Raw genomic sequence first — 15,934 nt, forward strand, 5'->3', positions numbered from 1 at the left:
TTTGGGTCTGGCAGCACGTGCCAACCAAGTCCCAAAACAGTTTATTAGTTTAACCAAAAGGTAAACAGATGCTGTAGATGCGGAAAGACAAGCGTGCAAGCAGCTGGAAACAAAGTCCAGCTGTTTACCTGGAAGCAAAATTAAAACAACTGAAGTGGCATTAAATAAATGAGGCCATGTTTTACCCACTTGGGATTTCCATTGTCTTTTTTTTAAAAAGGTAAATATATATATATATATATATTTTTTTTTACATTGCAGTATATAAATCTAGGCTCTACATATACAGTATAATTACACAGGGTGAGCACATGGTCATAACATGTAAGTCTTGTGAGCCACACCCTAAACCAGGCCAACAGCCCTGCACTGACTTTTTGACCTTGACACTGAGAGAGCCAGGCTGAGGCTAGGTTTACCTCAGTCTTCCTGATGGCTGTAATCCTTGCCATCTCCCTACCACACACAGAAACATTAACCAGAAAAGGCTCACAAACAAAAGAAGAGAATGCCTTCTGATGTCTTAGTTGAAAACTAACTGGTCTTCCATTCAATCTCCTAGAAACAGCAGGGTACATCTGGTGTCAGAATGTACAAGACAAGGAATCTGATGACTTCCTGGCTCTCTCTTTGGTCCACTGCCACAAATCTCCGAGCTTTTCCTGGTGTTTCTTGTTGAGTTCGTATGGCTATTTACATAACACAAACCCTACATAACCTTTGAGAGCTATAGTATAGGGTTAGAAAAAAATTCCCTGTTACAATCTGGACATCATATTCTGGGTTCATTCTCTTTATTTTTGGAATAAAAACTGGTATTTGGAGAAAAAAATAAAAAAGGGACAATAATTTGAAAGTGCTTCTTATACATGTCAGCTCCTTCACGTATGGCTTTTCCATTCAGATCCCAGCATAGCGCAGATCGGAAGCACAGAATGATGCTGTTATTACAGACAAAACCCATCACTTACCAGTGCCACCAGGAGAGTGAGAGGTGAGAAAGAAGGGCGCTACTCTTCCCATCTATAAGGGTGCACCTCTGTGAGAAAGGACAGAGACAGCAGTCGCAGTCTCCTTTCTCTCCCTGTGACCTGAACACAGGAATGCTACTAAAGTAACGAAGGAAACGGGAGCCGCTGTTAGTCAGCGGGAGACAGTTTCTGAGGGGCGGGGGTTGGGGGGCTGCTGCTCAGAAATCTTTCACAAGCTTGAAATGATTGCATGGAGTTGACTGCAGCAGAAATGTCTACACCTGAGGAAGAACTGCTCATAAGATAGAGGCCCACGGCTCCAGATGGCAAACGACCGGATGTACACTGCTACATGCACAGGGCAATCAGAGGGTGGTGGAGTGGTCCAAGGCAGAGGAGAGTCCAGAGGAGTTGCTTTGCTTCTGCGCTTTCTTCTCTGGCTGAAAAGTTATGGAAGACCGAGGCTACTTGTGTGGTAATGATTGTGGTGCGTTCCTCAGGAGAGAATGCAGAAACACAACAGGGTTTCCAGGAATTGAAACAAGCTTGTGTTGACCCCAGGGGCATTGTGACGGGGACCAGCAAGGCACACAGGCCTCAGATGCTCCAGCACACTCCAGCAGAGGGCAGAGACCACTGACCCATCCGAACCTTTCCATGGTGGCCTTTCATGCAGCCTATGGCCACGCCAATCTCTGCTGTTTGGTCATCTGGTGGCACATGACTGAGAAAGGAATTCTCTCCCTTTAAAAAAATAAGAGCCTGGGCTTGTAATACTGGCATGAAGAACACTCCGCATTGATAGTTCTAATTCTATTTACTTGGAAGTATGAGACCAGGTTCTTGGTCCCTTCTGTTTCCCTGTAAAAAGTGACCTCAACTTCCCAGGCCATTGTGCAAATTGGTTTTTCCATAGTCCAGAATATCCTGTATAGTCCCTCTGATATATCTACACATACACACACACACACACACACACACACACACACACACACAAACACACACACACATACACACACGATATGTGTGTGTGTATATATTTTAAAATATGGACTATTTTGTATTCACTCTCAGATCTAAGAGCATCAGTGAACCTTTTATCCTTTTAATGTCAAATTCACTTCCACTGTCCCCTGCACAGTGCTCTCTGCACAGCTGAATTCTATAAATATCTGTCGCTTTCACCAATGATGCTCAACACTGGGTGGTGGTTGGCGTCGCCATGGCTTTTGCTCAGCCTCACTCTGCCTTGGGCAGTAGGAGTGTACTGTCCCTTTCAGAGGGTGATCTTGCTGTGCCTGTTACTCCAGCAGCCCCTCTTAGCTGTCCTGGGCAAAGTCAGGCTGGTCCGACTGCGCAACTTCACCTGCTCCTCCACCGAGTTCTTTTTGCGTAAAATGAAATCAAAGTTCACTTGGCTATTCATGGCGTAAAAGACGTTTGCAGAGTCTGGGATCACTAGTTCTAGGAAAGAGAAGGAAACAGCAGCTGGTCAGTGGGGGTTGGGGGGAAGCCCATCCCTGACTGGCAGAAGCCAATTCTGCCCAGGCACAAGGCCTGGGTAGAGTCTCTGTTTCTTGCCTATAACCTAGACCAAGCAATGTGGATACTTCCTCATAATTGGTCCCAAAAAACTTACTCCCTATCTGAAACTGAGCACAAGGTGTCAGAATTCCTCCCTCCCATGAATGTACTGTTCAAAAACAGAGCGTTAGAACTTGAAGAAGGTACAGGGGTAGGGACACCAAATACAGGATGGTCCCAGGACCACAGAGCTGGAATGAGAACCCCTGCTAGCCTGCTGTACTCCCACAGCCTAAGGGTGTCCAAGCACTGTACAAGACCTACAGCAATTGTCAGGCATCTTTACTTGGATTAAATTAAGGTACTTAGACATAATTCCAAATCAGTCTGGTCATTTATTCTTTTTGAGTCACCGTTTTGTCCAGCACTTGCCTTTCAACACTAAACAACATCCACATAAGACAATGCACTCCACTCATTTTTAAGTCATATTCAAATTCAGTGATGCCCACCTGAACACTCATAATTTATAAACAAGGGTTGTTATTACCAGTGAAATAATAAATTCTGTCAATGAAAAGTTGTTTTATTCTGTTTTGAAAACCATAGACCACAAAAAAAAAAAAAAAAAAAAAAGCCGGGCGTGGTGGTGCACGCCTTTAATCCCAGCACTCGGGAGGCAGAGGCAGGCGGATTTCTGAGTTCAAGGCCAGCCTGGTCTATAAAGTGAGTTCCAGGACAGCCAGAGCTACACAGAGAAATCCTGTCTCGAAAAAAAAAAAAAAACCACAAAAAAAAAAAAAAAAAAGAAAACCATAGAATAAAATGGGCAGATGTGGACATTGGGTTTTGTGGAAGTGAGATCAGAAAAGAAAATGGCAGGGGCTTCTGGTTGCAGAGCTGCATGAGGTGAGCTTCCGGTGAATTCCTCACACCGGGACCCCTCAGCTAACCCAAGATGAACAGGCTCTCCAAGACAGGTACATGGTGTCCAAGTGTTCACAAGGACTAACACCCCAGAGAGTCCTCTCACCCCTGCTCACCTATTTGGGGCCACGATAATGGCCCTCCCATCTATACAGCAGTTAGCATTTTTGCAAAGCACTTTCCAGTATATTATTTATGGTGACTTCATAATTGCTGAGACCAGAGAGAGCTTTAGTCTCCAGGGAGCTGGTTAAGGACGATGGCAGCAAGGCATTAGTCGAGATCACTCAGCTGGGGGCAGAGCTGAGCCCAGGTTTCCCTCTTTGAGCGACTGGATCTGCAGATCCACCGACCTCCTTTTGAGCTACTCTGCAGCCACATGCTACAATTCAACAGACCACTTTGGGGATTTATCATTTTAACTGCAACTGTATTTAAGTATTACAAATGACAGTCAGGGGATGGTTACACCTGAAAAGTGCTTGCTTTATAGGCACAAGGACCTGAATTTCACCCCCAGAACCTACACTTCAAAATAAAACAAAATAAATAAAATAAAATAGCTAGATCTGGAGCTGGAGGGAAGGCTTAAGGTTAAAGAGCCCAGGCTGCTCGTTCAGAGTACCTGGGTTTGATTCCCAGCACCAATAACCATCTGTAACTCTAGTTCCAGAAGTAAAAACCAAAAGAAAATAAACAAAACCCTGGCACTGTGGCATGAGTGCTTCTGGGTCAGACAGGACCGAGAATCACAATGTCAAGTAAAGGATGTGTGTGAGGACCTGCCCAGACCCGACAGGTTCCATCTGCTTCCCACTCGTGACACACAGAGACTGACTGCTCATGAAAATGGGCTTCTCGTGGGGAACACAAACAGTGGGCAAGAGGAATTCTACAGAAAATCCCAGAAACAACAGCAAAGAGTTAGGGGTGGGTAGCAGCTTCAGACACTTGATCTTCACTAAGGCGATACATAGCTTGTCTCCCTGGCACACCTAAATACCACCACCAGGGGGCATGAGAGGCAGATCTGTGGATAAGGGCACTTGCTGTGCAGCATGAGCCCCATCCCCTTTACCCTCCTGTCAGGATTGCTTGGGCTTGCTGGCCACCAGCCTTGCTTCAGGCTCAGAGAGAGCAGGACACATTTTGTACTGTTCTGGTCACACACACATACACTCAAACAAATCTGTGCATATGCCCCCACCATCACTAGGATCCAAATGTAAAGGAAGACATTACATGCATGACCTTTCTGCTGTCAGCACCTGAGCAGAGTGTGCGTGCGGCTGGCACCTGCCGTCGTGGAGAGCACGCCTACCTTTGTCCTCCGAGATGACCTGCACCAGCTCGTACTCCTCGGCGGGGTCCGACTCCAGATTGTGCTTTGACATTGCTCTCTGGATCACAGCGGGGGTCTTATCCTGGCTTGTCAACTGCAAAGACAACAGACACATCTGGACTGAGCTTGGCTCATGTTTTCTGATCTCCTGACCTCTGACCTTTGCTGTCTTGATGGAGTAGGTGGCATATGAACAGGACGAGGAGCCAGGACTCCTGAGTGCTACTTCTGAATGAGCAGGTGAAGGGTGGACGGTGGTGAGCACAGTGCCCCCCACTAAAACGGGGGAAACACGTACTGCCTATCACACTCCACCCTAGCTAAGATCCCAAATAAAAGAATATACATGAGGGAACTATAAACAGTATATGGCATTATGAGCCCTGGGCCAATGTGCCAGCCTAATGCTATAACATTAGCTGACAACCAATAGGAAAAAATGGCTACAACTCTGACCACTGACCACTGACCACTGGGGGGAGGGGGCAAAAGAGTCTATGACCCAGCAAACCATTTGCTAAAGAAATGAAAAACCTATGTCCACAAAGGCCTTCTGAGCCACTAAAGGAGAGCAAGTGAAGAACTAACACCTCCACCAGTGAAAAAGACTCTCACATATGCACCGAGGAAAAGAAACGAGACATAACGATGGCATTCATCACAAAGCCTGTATCTGTGGCCTTAGAAAACCAGCCCCAAGCTTAAAGGGAGGGGACTGAAGGCTTAAAGGCCACAGGGAGTCTTGGTGTGGCCGACAGATAGATATAGACAGACTTTTAAAACTCAAAGAACTGAGTGAACATTAAGATCTGTAACTGTATGTAAATCACATGTCAATAAAAAACAGTTTCTGATGAAAGCACAAGTGTTCTGTTCATCCTCATGTCTGGTTTTCCTTTTCTTTATCTCTGCCTGCTGTTGATTTTGAGCTCACGTGGCAGGAAAGAGGACCATCCCAATGCCATGTCCTGAATGATCTCTTTAAAGGTGAAAGAAGTGAAAGAAAACTCAGGTCATGCATTTTTAAAAAGAAAATCTGCTCTCACCAGGAGCAGATTGCTGGAGCTTGGCACGAGTCTACAAACACCCACACACCCACACCCACAGACACACAGACACACACACACACACAGACACACAGACACACACAGACACCAATACCCACAGACACACACACACACACAGACACACACACATACACACACACACACACACAGCTTGATTTCCTCAGGGCCTAGGTGCCTCCTTCTGACCCTCATGGCAGCTGGTGTTTGTGATTCAATAAGCAGCAATAAGGGTTTCGTGAATGTACCTAGTACTAAAACATCTGGCTTATATACTTAAAAGGAAAGAACTGGTGCACACAAAATTTTAAAGGAGGAAAATACTTCACCCTGTGCAACATAAAGGGTCCCAGGAAGAGACAGTGACAGGGAGTATTCTCCCAAAGGCAGGCCCTATTCCAAGGAAGGAATAGTCTGGGGACTCATCTATTTATACCTTCCCAAGACCAGGACAGCGCATTCAACCTAAGATGTCTCCTACATGCTAGGCTTTCTCCTGGCAGAGCAGAGCATGCTGCCATGGGCATGGCACACAGCATTAACGGCTGGGTGCATACATTTGTACTCTGCTTCCAGATGCTGTGGTCATGTAGGTGACCCCTATCTCTCTGGTTGGCATATATAACAGAAGCATATGACTAGAGTGTGCTAAAAACACAACTACTATTGATGAGCCGGGCTCCCTTGGGCTGCTGTTTCTCCAGTGCATCTTTGTTAGCTACTCCCTTAAGACGCTGAACTGGGTCTCATTCCACACTCATTCCCACTCAATGGGGCTGAAAGACACGCAACACCAACCCTGCACCACCCGTGTTTCTGGCAATCTATTAAACAATGTCATGTGGATGTCCCAATCTAAAGGCCCTGAGACCTCCTCCTCTAGTAGTTTCACCAGCCACTGGCTGCCAGATGGCCGTGGGTCCTCCCTCTTCCATAGAAATCCTCCCTCTTCCTTACCCTCCACAACAGTTATCAGAGGCTGATAACAGGATGAATGGCTCTTCCGTCTCCAGCCCTTATCATCTCCTGCTTGAAAGATGGGTGCAGCTTCCTTGGCTTGCTTCCCACCCACAGCTCCTCCCACCTGAAGCTGCGTGTCTCCACAAGGTAGTTATGCCTCTAGCAAACCAACCTGAACATTTCTTAACTTGATGCCTTCAGTGAGACCTAACTGCCTGAACAATTAACACAAAGTCCCCCAAGGAGGTCACTAGACCATTTCCAATCTGGTCTGGCTTCTGTTAGAATATCATTTAGTGTATGGCCTCTCTCTTCCATTCCAAGTTCTTCAAAGATCAATGAGTCTTACTCTTCTCCCTCTCCTCAAAGCTGGGACAAGAACAGCAACAACCCATCTTCAATAATTACTGTATTCAATGTATGGTTCCCCAAAGGTTAAAAGACAACGACTCCACCCCACCTAGGCCTCTGCTGGGAGGCAAATGAAGACATGAAATTTAGTGCAGATTTTACTACAGAGAAGATTTCTCTTTTCTTTTTCTCCTTTCTCTTCTTTCTAGTAGATGACAGGTCCTGCTGACTAAGGAATTTCATCACCAGACTTTACACAGTTGAGGTTATCAGCATGCAAGGCTGGGTATGTATTTAAGAAAGACGACCATCATCAGAAGTAGCTTTGGAATTTTCCTTGTCTGATGCCATTTGTGTAAGAAGCACATGAGACTCAATCCCATTTACTGCTGAGGTGTAGCTACTTCCTACCCAAACTGCACCTCCGCCATAATCACCCACTTCAGGAGCTCGGCTTGGTCCAGATGGCTTAGGGAGAAAGCTGAGTCACCAGGAACTACACTACTAAGAAGGCGTGTTAATTTAGTAGACAGTGCAACCGTAGGAAGAGTTCCAAGAAGGCGTGTGAAGCAAGGCACCCGCCCTGGACTACTGTCCCACCCACACTGAGCATCGTGAAACAGGACCCCAAACTCCATGAACAATTCATAAGATGTCAAAACTATGTCCTATATGCACATGTGCCGCTAGATAAATATACCGCTAATCTGCGCGCAGGAAGACGCTGCTATTTTCCATGCTAGTTTTGTGTGCACGTGCAGACAGGTATGAGAAATGTGTGTCCAAACAGCTGACCAAGCAGGACAGCCCCTTACCATGATGCTCTTGTACATGTTGCCATTGTTGTCTTCTATACTGATGCGGATGATGCAGGTGTCTTCGTTCTGCTGATTGTAAACAGGAGGCAGTACTGTGGAGGTAATGGATGTCACAGAGACGGAGCGCTTGTGGATTTTAGGATTGTTGTTGCAGGTTGGAGGGGAGGACAGGGGATTGATTAGGGACGACATCCCTGAGGAATTCGTGTCCATGGAATGGATGGAGGAACAGGAGGAGGAGGATTCAGAGAGCTGGAAGAGTCAGAAAACAAAGCCATTAGAGCCTGGACCAAACACGCTTCATGTTTCAAAACAGAAGTAGATACAACTGGTTATTTCCTCCTCAGTATCTCATGGGTCTCTTGTCTCTGATACACACACACACACACACACACACACACATACACACACACATACACACCATGGGCTCATGTGACTATCAGTGACTCACTGTGAACTAATCATTCTGAATCCAAGAAAGGCACAGTGGTCCTTTGGTGGCCTGTTTTCAGTTGTCCGTATGAAGGCTAACCAGGAGATGGCAGCAGATACCAGAATTTAAAGGCCGTACAGGGGAAGCCATCCTGGTAAGAGCTGATTCTCACCCCCAACAGTTCTCAATGTGGCCATGGAGAACATTCCGTCCCCACTACTTCACATCCAGATTTTGTAGTAGGAGACAAATGTCTTCATGTTTAGAAGCATCTAAGATAAGGACTACTGCTTGTGTAGTTCTGCTGAGAGAGCCTCAGAGATCACCTGACCCCTTTGCCAAGTCGAGAAGCTGGAGGCCCAGAGAAAACACGGGGCCCCAGGTCCACCTACACAGTCTCACTCCTACCAGGACCAGAGCTCTCCATCCCCCTTTGCTGTGGTGTTCACACAGCAGGGCACAGCAAGCACAGAGCAAGCACACAGCAACTGCACAGCAAGCACCAAGCCATCTGCAGCTATGATGAGTTAGCTGACTTGTGCTAGAGCCTTGATACCTTTAGTGCTGTGAGACTGTTAATGAGTTTTCATTTATCTTTCTCACTTGGGTCACAGCTGCCTTGCAGGGCAGGGGGAGAGAGGGGCACCCTAAAAACAGCATCATAACAATGCTGAGAGCACGATTCAGCAAAACAGATCACTTGCCTGGACAACATAGCCTTTGAGTATCTCTTTCACAATCTACATCAAGGCCATTTGAGAGATGTACGGCTGCAATAATGTGCTTCTCTGAGTGACTGAATATTTAAAATTCAACTGATATTAATCACCAAAGAGATGCTTTAAACTCACCAGGATGTATTCCTGACATAAAACCATTAAACTGAACCATTTAAATATCAATTGTTTACAGAAAAGTGTGTGTGTGTGTGTGTGTGTGTGTGTTATTCAGAATGAGTTAAACTGGATTATATTATAATAATCCTATAAAACTCATTATTAATTTCTCTATATATAATCTGCCATTCCACAGATACAGATTAAGGAATTTAGCTTTCTGATAATGTGGCTTCTAAAAAAATAGGGCCTATGTTATCTGTAGTTTTTCAGGGCTGCTTTGTCCCATGGCATCCTATGTTAAGGACAATTCCACAGCAGGGGTGTTCTATTATGGCCAGCAAACCACAATGCCAAGTCTAATATGTAGTGTCTACAGTAGGACTGCCATGATATCAGTTAGCCATGTGCTGCTGCTGTTTGGAATTCTCCTTCTGTTCCCAAGTGACTCAGCTTGAGCACTTACTAAGAGTGGATAATTTTAACAGCATTATCTTGCCTGCAAGTCTATTAGCCAGGAAGGTCAGCTCTCCAAATGCTGCTTGAATGTTTTCACTTTCACCATCCTTTTTCCCTTGGGCTTTCCGTGATGCTAATAACATTTATAGTCGAGGGGTAATGCGGTAGGATGCTGAGCTCACACGAGTTAGAGAGACTATCCTCGCAAGGATATAAGTGTATGGAACAAGCATAAAGGTAACTGTTTATAAGTGATGATCAGGAGCACAAAGAAGGAGGAATGCAAATTACACTTTACTTCTAAAGAGAACAACCTCACGAGGGAGAGCAAGAGAGAGGCGTGGAAGCCGCTAGGGAGAAGGAGCCTTCTGAGGAGCTCCTGTCTCTGCCTCCCCGTACGGCAGTGGCTCTGGGATTCCAGGTGGACATACACACCTGGTTTTTTGTACTTTGGGGGAATCTCAACTCAGGGACTTAGATTTGCGTGGCAAGTGCTTTGTCACTGAGATATCTCCTCTGGATTAAGTCATGGAGAATGACAATATTCTGGGTTTAGGACACATGACTTTTGAGATAATAGCCAGATGTTAGCTGTCTGAGGAATGTGAGAGTGGTTGGGTCACCTCTAGCTGCTGAGTCCTAAAATACCTTTCTTTTTTCTTTTTTTTTTCATTAGCTATTTTCATTTACATTTCAAATGCTATTCCGAAAGTTCCCTATACCCTCCTCTCCCCCAACCCCTGCCCTGCTCCCCTACCCACCCACTCCCACTTCTTGGCCCTGGCATTCCCCTGTACTGGGGCATATAATTATGATTTGGGGACACTTGAAGGGTCTCAGACTGGCATGACTGCTAAGGACATCATGCAAAGCAACACCAGTGCCCCCTACAAGGCAGAAGACAGAGCCTGTCACCTGTACTCCTTCTCACTGGTGTGAACCCAAGCCAAGAGGCCAGAAAAAAATGACAGAACAAGGTGGCCAAAACTCTCCCCAAAATGCTGTGGATTGCAGTCATGGCGGAGCTGATCTCTCTGAGCCAAGCTCCTTGACCAGTAAGGAGACTGAAGGAGATATTTTCTCTTACTTATTTGTGCAGCCATGAGAAAGGGACTGGAGGAGGATTCCACTATCAATGTGTACAGCTTGCTATTTCCACTGTGGTTCACGGTATCACCATTATCAAATCCTCGCCCTGCTGCAAACTGCGCCCACTGCCCTGTGAACTGTTTCATGGTTCCTCCCATTGAAGCTAGATCGTATCTCCCTGATTCAGTTATTTATGTTGGATTGGACCACATGACTGCTTTAAGCAATGGAATGTTGATAGGTATGGCCAAGAAAGGGCTCTCCCTGTGTGTATCTTACAGGGCTGGGCTTCTTCCCCTCTTCTTCATATGTTTCAGCAAGCTAAGAGGATGTTTTGGAAAGACAATTACTCCAGAAAAATAAATGACAGATAACGGAAACAGGCTTGGGTTAAAATTGTGGTGTAGGGCCCAAAGTAGCCAGTCCCCAAGAAACATGAAGGTTGTTCTATGTCACTGAGTTTTAGAGTACTTTCCTGTGTGACCTGCCATGGGACAGGTGTGAGTAAGAGCGCATGGCACCAAAAGGCTGGCATGCATCCATTTCTTGGGTTTCGTTCCTGCTCAGGTGATCCTGCATCTCTTGAATAGAGTATATTTATTTTATGGGCCACAATCCTTCAGTGTACTTGGATACGGGCATAGAAATGTTTGCAGGGACAAATGAATGTGCAACCTCCTTAGTACTTTGTATCCTTTTTCTCTGAGGAATGTGTTCCCAGAAGGAACTCTATTTCTGATGTACTGAAAAACTTGGACACAGACATTCTTCACGTGGCAAGCAGCACGCTGGGGGCTGCAACAGAGAGAATTATGGGAAAGCTTAGTGTGTACCTTCTTTTGGGGCTCATCTGGTGTGTCCATGGGTGTGACGGGGCCCTCCTCAGCCTCGGAGTGGTTTGACTCACAGGATGACACACTGACTGAGTCCATACTCTCCCCGGAGCTCCCACTGGCTGCAGACTTGGGCTGCTCTTTGGTAGGAGTGCTCCCGGGGATGATGTCAGACCCCAGAAACAGCCTGCAGGAGACAGAATGCCACACATCTGAGCTGTTACAAACCTAGAACCCATGACTGACTGAATAATGTGTGCTGATTAAACCCCTTGATGTTTTTCAATCATGTATGCTCTATTGTAAATATTGCTTTAGAAAATACTATAATGTTTCTAACAAACAGTAGTGACTATCTGTCCCAGTTGATTATGTCCAGCTTCAAATGACACATAGGCTGTTTAACTAATGCGGTCAGAGTCTAAGTCATCGGCCCTCCATCTTTTACATGGACAGCACCCCAGCCCTTATTGATTCTTAGCCTAAAATGAACTTTAAACTTTGTGAAGCTGGAAAACGTGGGCGTGTTCTGAATAAGAAGGCGAGGAAGAACACTTCTGCTTTGAGCCATCTGGCAAACTAACATAACCCAAACCCTTCTCCATAAAGTACTAGGTAGGAAGTATTATAACCCTTTGAGCTGAGCTGGTATATGTAAGGGAAATCCCTGTGGGCCAGGCCTTACAGAAAAGGGAACTGAAAATCGGAAGTTGATGAGCTATTTCTGCAGATGCTCTGGTTGGGAAACAGAAAGAATGAATGTTGGCAAAACAGTCATTGTTTAAAAAAAAAACCCACTAGCACAATTTAATTATACGTAATAATGGGGTTCCATTGGTATTTCCATATGTGCATTCAGTATGGACTGATTCGTGTGTATGGCCTTAACACATACACAGTACTGTGAAATGATGGTTCTGCTCACTAAAGTAAGGTTGACAGAGCCTAATCTATAGAAAGCCAGACCCTCAAAGGGCTTTGCCCTCAGTAAGGAGACAGGTTAGAGAAGTATCTCCCCACAGACACAGGGGACAACAGGGACGTCTGCCTGGCCTGGCCTGGCCTGAATTAATACAGAAGGAATAACGTGTCTATGCATGATGGTCCTAATGGACATGAAGCTATGGGAACAGAGGTTAAGGGGTATAATGAAAACACAGAAAGCCCGGTACACATGTAAGAGCAGAGCCAGGAGACACTGAGCCTGGCAAAGGGACCAGACAGATGCAGTGCCTGAGAAGATTCCAGAACTGCTGAGCCTTAACAGCCCACAGATCCAGGAGGCACTGCACTCTCACATCACAAACTCTCACGACAACCGAGAAGTCTGCGGGTGGGCTTGGGAAGTGCCGGGGGAAATTACTTGACCATGGAGAATTGGCCAATGGTCCCTAAAGACTGCCCTTGTTTGCCCCTAGCAAGTGCAGGTAACGTCACCCAGATCAGTCTCAGGTGTGTAAGTGCCGGGATCTGTGTGAGAGCGCAGCGTCCTAGAAGTAACGCCTGCCATCTTTGGTCCCTCACATTCTAATGGTCAGCTTTATGGAGCAGAGTAGGTCCTCTCAAGCTGCTGCTAAAGACACAGGTACAATCAAAGCCTGCATCACATGAGTGCCTTCCCCCCCCACCCCCCCGCCCCCGAGACAGGGTTTCTCTGTGTAGCACTGGCTGTCCTGGAACTCACTTTGTAGACCAGGCTGGCCTCGAACTCAGAAATCCGCCTGCTTCTACCTCCCAAGTGCTAGGATTAAAGGCGTGCGCCACTACCGCCTGGCTTATGAGTACCTTTTCTAGTCCCCTTGTCCTCTCTTGTGGTTCTCTCTCCTCTCCTTTAGACCTTCCATCTCTCTCTTCCTTCAGAATGTAATTTTACTGTACAGTAAAACTTCTGTAAACTTAACTCTGAGCCAAATCGGGATATGCGTTCTGGTCCTCCATTAGAAGCACTTGAACCACCTTCTCCACACTTTGGTTTCCTGGGCTCTGTGATTGGAGCTAATATAGAAACTGGTTCCTAGATCATGTTGTAGATTTTATAAACATATACATTGCTCTTATAACAGTCCTAGCTCTCAGCTCAATTTATCTATTCTAAACATACTCACTAATCACTTACTGGGGGGTGGGGGCAGCATTTAGACCCTGTGAACTGAGCGACAAATACAACAGGCTTCTCCCCATGGACTTTAAGTTCAATACAGACGCATACAGTATACAGTATGGTGGAAGAAGATAATGTGATGGAAAAAAAATTAAGACAGAAGGCAACCAAGGGAGGGCGTCAAGGACAGATATGATGAAGGGCTACAGTGTCCAACACGCTTGTCGAGATGACATTTCTACAAACACCCAAAGGAAGTGAGAAAGTGAGCCAGGTGGCTCTTTGGGAGAAAAGTTAGTAGAACAAAGGCAACTAAAAATGACTGCCTGGCGTGTGGGGAGGTCTTGAGGTAGCTGAAGTGCCAATGGTGGAATGAACCAGAAAGAGGGGGCAGAGAGATGGAGCCAGGCCGACAGGGTGGTACTAATGCTGCGGGGCAGTGGGGTCCTGTAGATGGTCTAAGGCCTCTGGATGTTATCCAAATGGAGTGAGGTCTTTCAAAGTTGACCACAGAAGGCCTCCTCATCGCTACACATGATGAGCAATGAATGCTTCTATTATAACACTGCTTCCTCTAGACTGTGAAAAGCATCCGATAGGAATGAGAATAACCAGAGGAGACCTCACCATCGGGAAGATCTCTTAGGAGAAAACATTCTGGCTAACATCTGAAGCTGGCTAGGAAAAATGACCACTGCTAGCCACAGGAAAGGCTAGTGTGAAGGCCCTGAGCAGGCAACAGCCTTCTGTGTTTAAGGTTGGCTAGAAGGCTGGTGTGGTGAATCTTGGTGAACTGTTGTAAGTGAGGGAAGGTTGGGAGTAGATCCCATAAGGCCTGGTAAACTAGGACCTAGAGTTGAGACTTTATTTCAAAATAAAACCATTGGGAGTTTTTTAAAAGTGACATAATGTACTGTTCAAAGGATCACTAGGCTATGTAAGATGACTGCAGAACTGTTGCTGGCGTGTCCAGGAGAGGAACGGATGGATCTAATGAGTTGTTTGCGTTCAGGACAGAAAATGCACCCTTCGAGTGAGCATTCAGAGCTACTAAATGCACGGTCCTCTCCCCTCTCTGACAGGACCCCTGACAGGGGGACTCACAGGCTCAGCCTCTTCACCATGCTTTTCCGAGGCTTAGGGGAAGTGGTGTTGGCATCGGCAGCGGCTTCAATCTCACACGAGAGGGCGTAGCTGAGAAAGACAGGGGAGGTTTGAGGTCAATCTTTAAGCACAGAAGAACAGATTCCCAACTCATGTGATTTAGTGGAATACTGGATTCAGAGGAAGGTTCTGCACAGCCAAAGTAAAGCTATGGACTGTGGTGTCCTGGCATGAGCCTCGGCGGGAGCTTGCTGATGGCCACAGCTGATAACTTTCCACTGCACGCCTCTTCCTCCTCTCCTACTCCTTTCAGAGACAAATGGATAGAGCCTGTCCAGTTCTGCAGGCTTCAGCTCAAGGACGTGTGGCACTGGCAAGAGCTGAAGCTGATAGCAGCCTGCCCTTGATCATCCTCATCTAACCTCAAGGCTGGGGGAGGGGGGAGGGGAGGGTGGGGAAGGATCACCCTCCCTCTGTGAATCACCCTGCCCTTCCTTTCTGCTTCCTCCTTCCTATGTGACTGTGTCTAGGTACACATTATGTCGTTTTCTAACATGTTAGAAAAATGAAAGAAGGTATTTTTGTAAAATATCTAACCTTTGGTGAATAGACATATGAATTATATTAGTTATAAAAATATATAAATATAACTGCCGACATCTTTAATGGCCAAAAGCTGCCTCAATTATAAATGCTTCTACTTCAGATATTGATGTGCCAGGCAAATGCTAACTGATACATGCACAAGGGGAGTTTCTGCTTTGGAGTGTTTCTTGGGAAAGCCTGGGTCTGTAGCTAGCACAGGTCCAGGGTGAGTTGGAAGGAGGGCCATGACGCCCATCATTCCAGCACCTCAAAGCTAGGGAGCAGCCAGGCCGACCTGTCACGACTCTACTGCCCCTCAAAGCTCCAACTCTCACAAATCCTTATTTGCTGTTCATTCCACTCTTCAGAGAAAATCTCAAGTCTACCTCAGGGATCAGCAAACTTTCTCTGAATCAGACCAGAGAGTAAGTATTTTAGGCTGTGGGCCATATGGTCTATCTTTAACGCACCAGAGCAACCAAAGATGTAAATGAGCAGGCTACATTCCATTAAAGCGTTATTTATGAATCCTGAAAT

At 46.1% G+C, this 15,934-nt stretch overlaps 1 protein-coding gene across 6 annotated transcripts in view; it reads right to left on the reverse strand.

Moving 5' to 3' along the window:
• The window catches only part of Rgl1 (ral guanine nucleotide dissociation stimulator like 1), a 250,090-nt gene continuing 234,156 nt past the window's right edge, over nt 1–15,934 (reverse strand). For all 6 annotated transcript variants that reach the window (XM_029483257.2, XM_029483250.2, XM_029483251.2 and 3 more), the window contains 5 exons: nt 14,813–14,902; nt 11,608–11,794; nt 7,955–8,209; nt 4,744–4,858; nt 1–2,435 (listed from right to left, as the gene is read on the reverse strand). In XM_029483257.2, the coding sequence (XP_029339117.1) occupies nt 2,248–2,435; nt 4,744–4,858; nt 7,955–8,209; nt 11,608–11,794; nt 14,813–14,902 (835 nt within the window). In that variant the 3' untranslated portion in view covers nt 1–2,247. The remainder of the gene's footprint in view (nt 2,436–4,743; nt 4,859–7,954; nt 8,210–11,607; nt 11,795–14,812; nt 14,903–15,934) is intronic.

The sequence above is a fragment of the Mus caroli genome, unplaced genomic scaffold (genome assembly GCF_978045245.1).
Source record: "Mus caroli unplaced genomic scaffold, Mus_caroli_1 scaffold_1, whole genome shotgun sequence".
Lineage (NCBI taxonomy): Eukaryota > Metazoa > Chordata > Mammalia > Rodentia > Muridae > Mus > Mus caroli.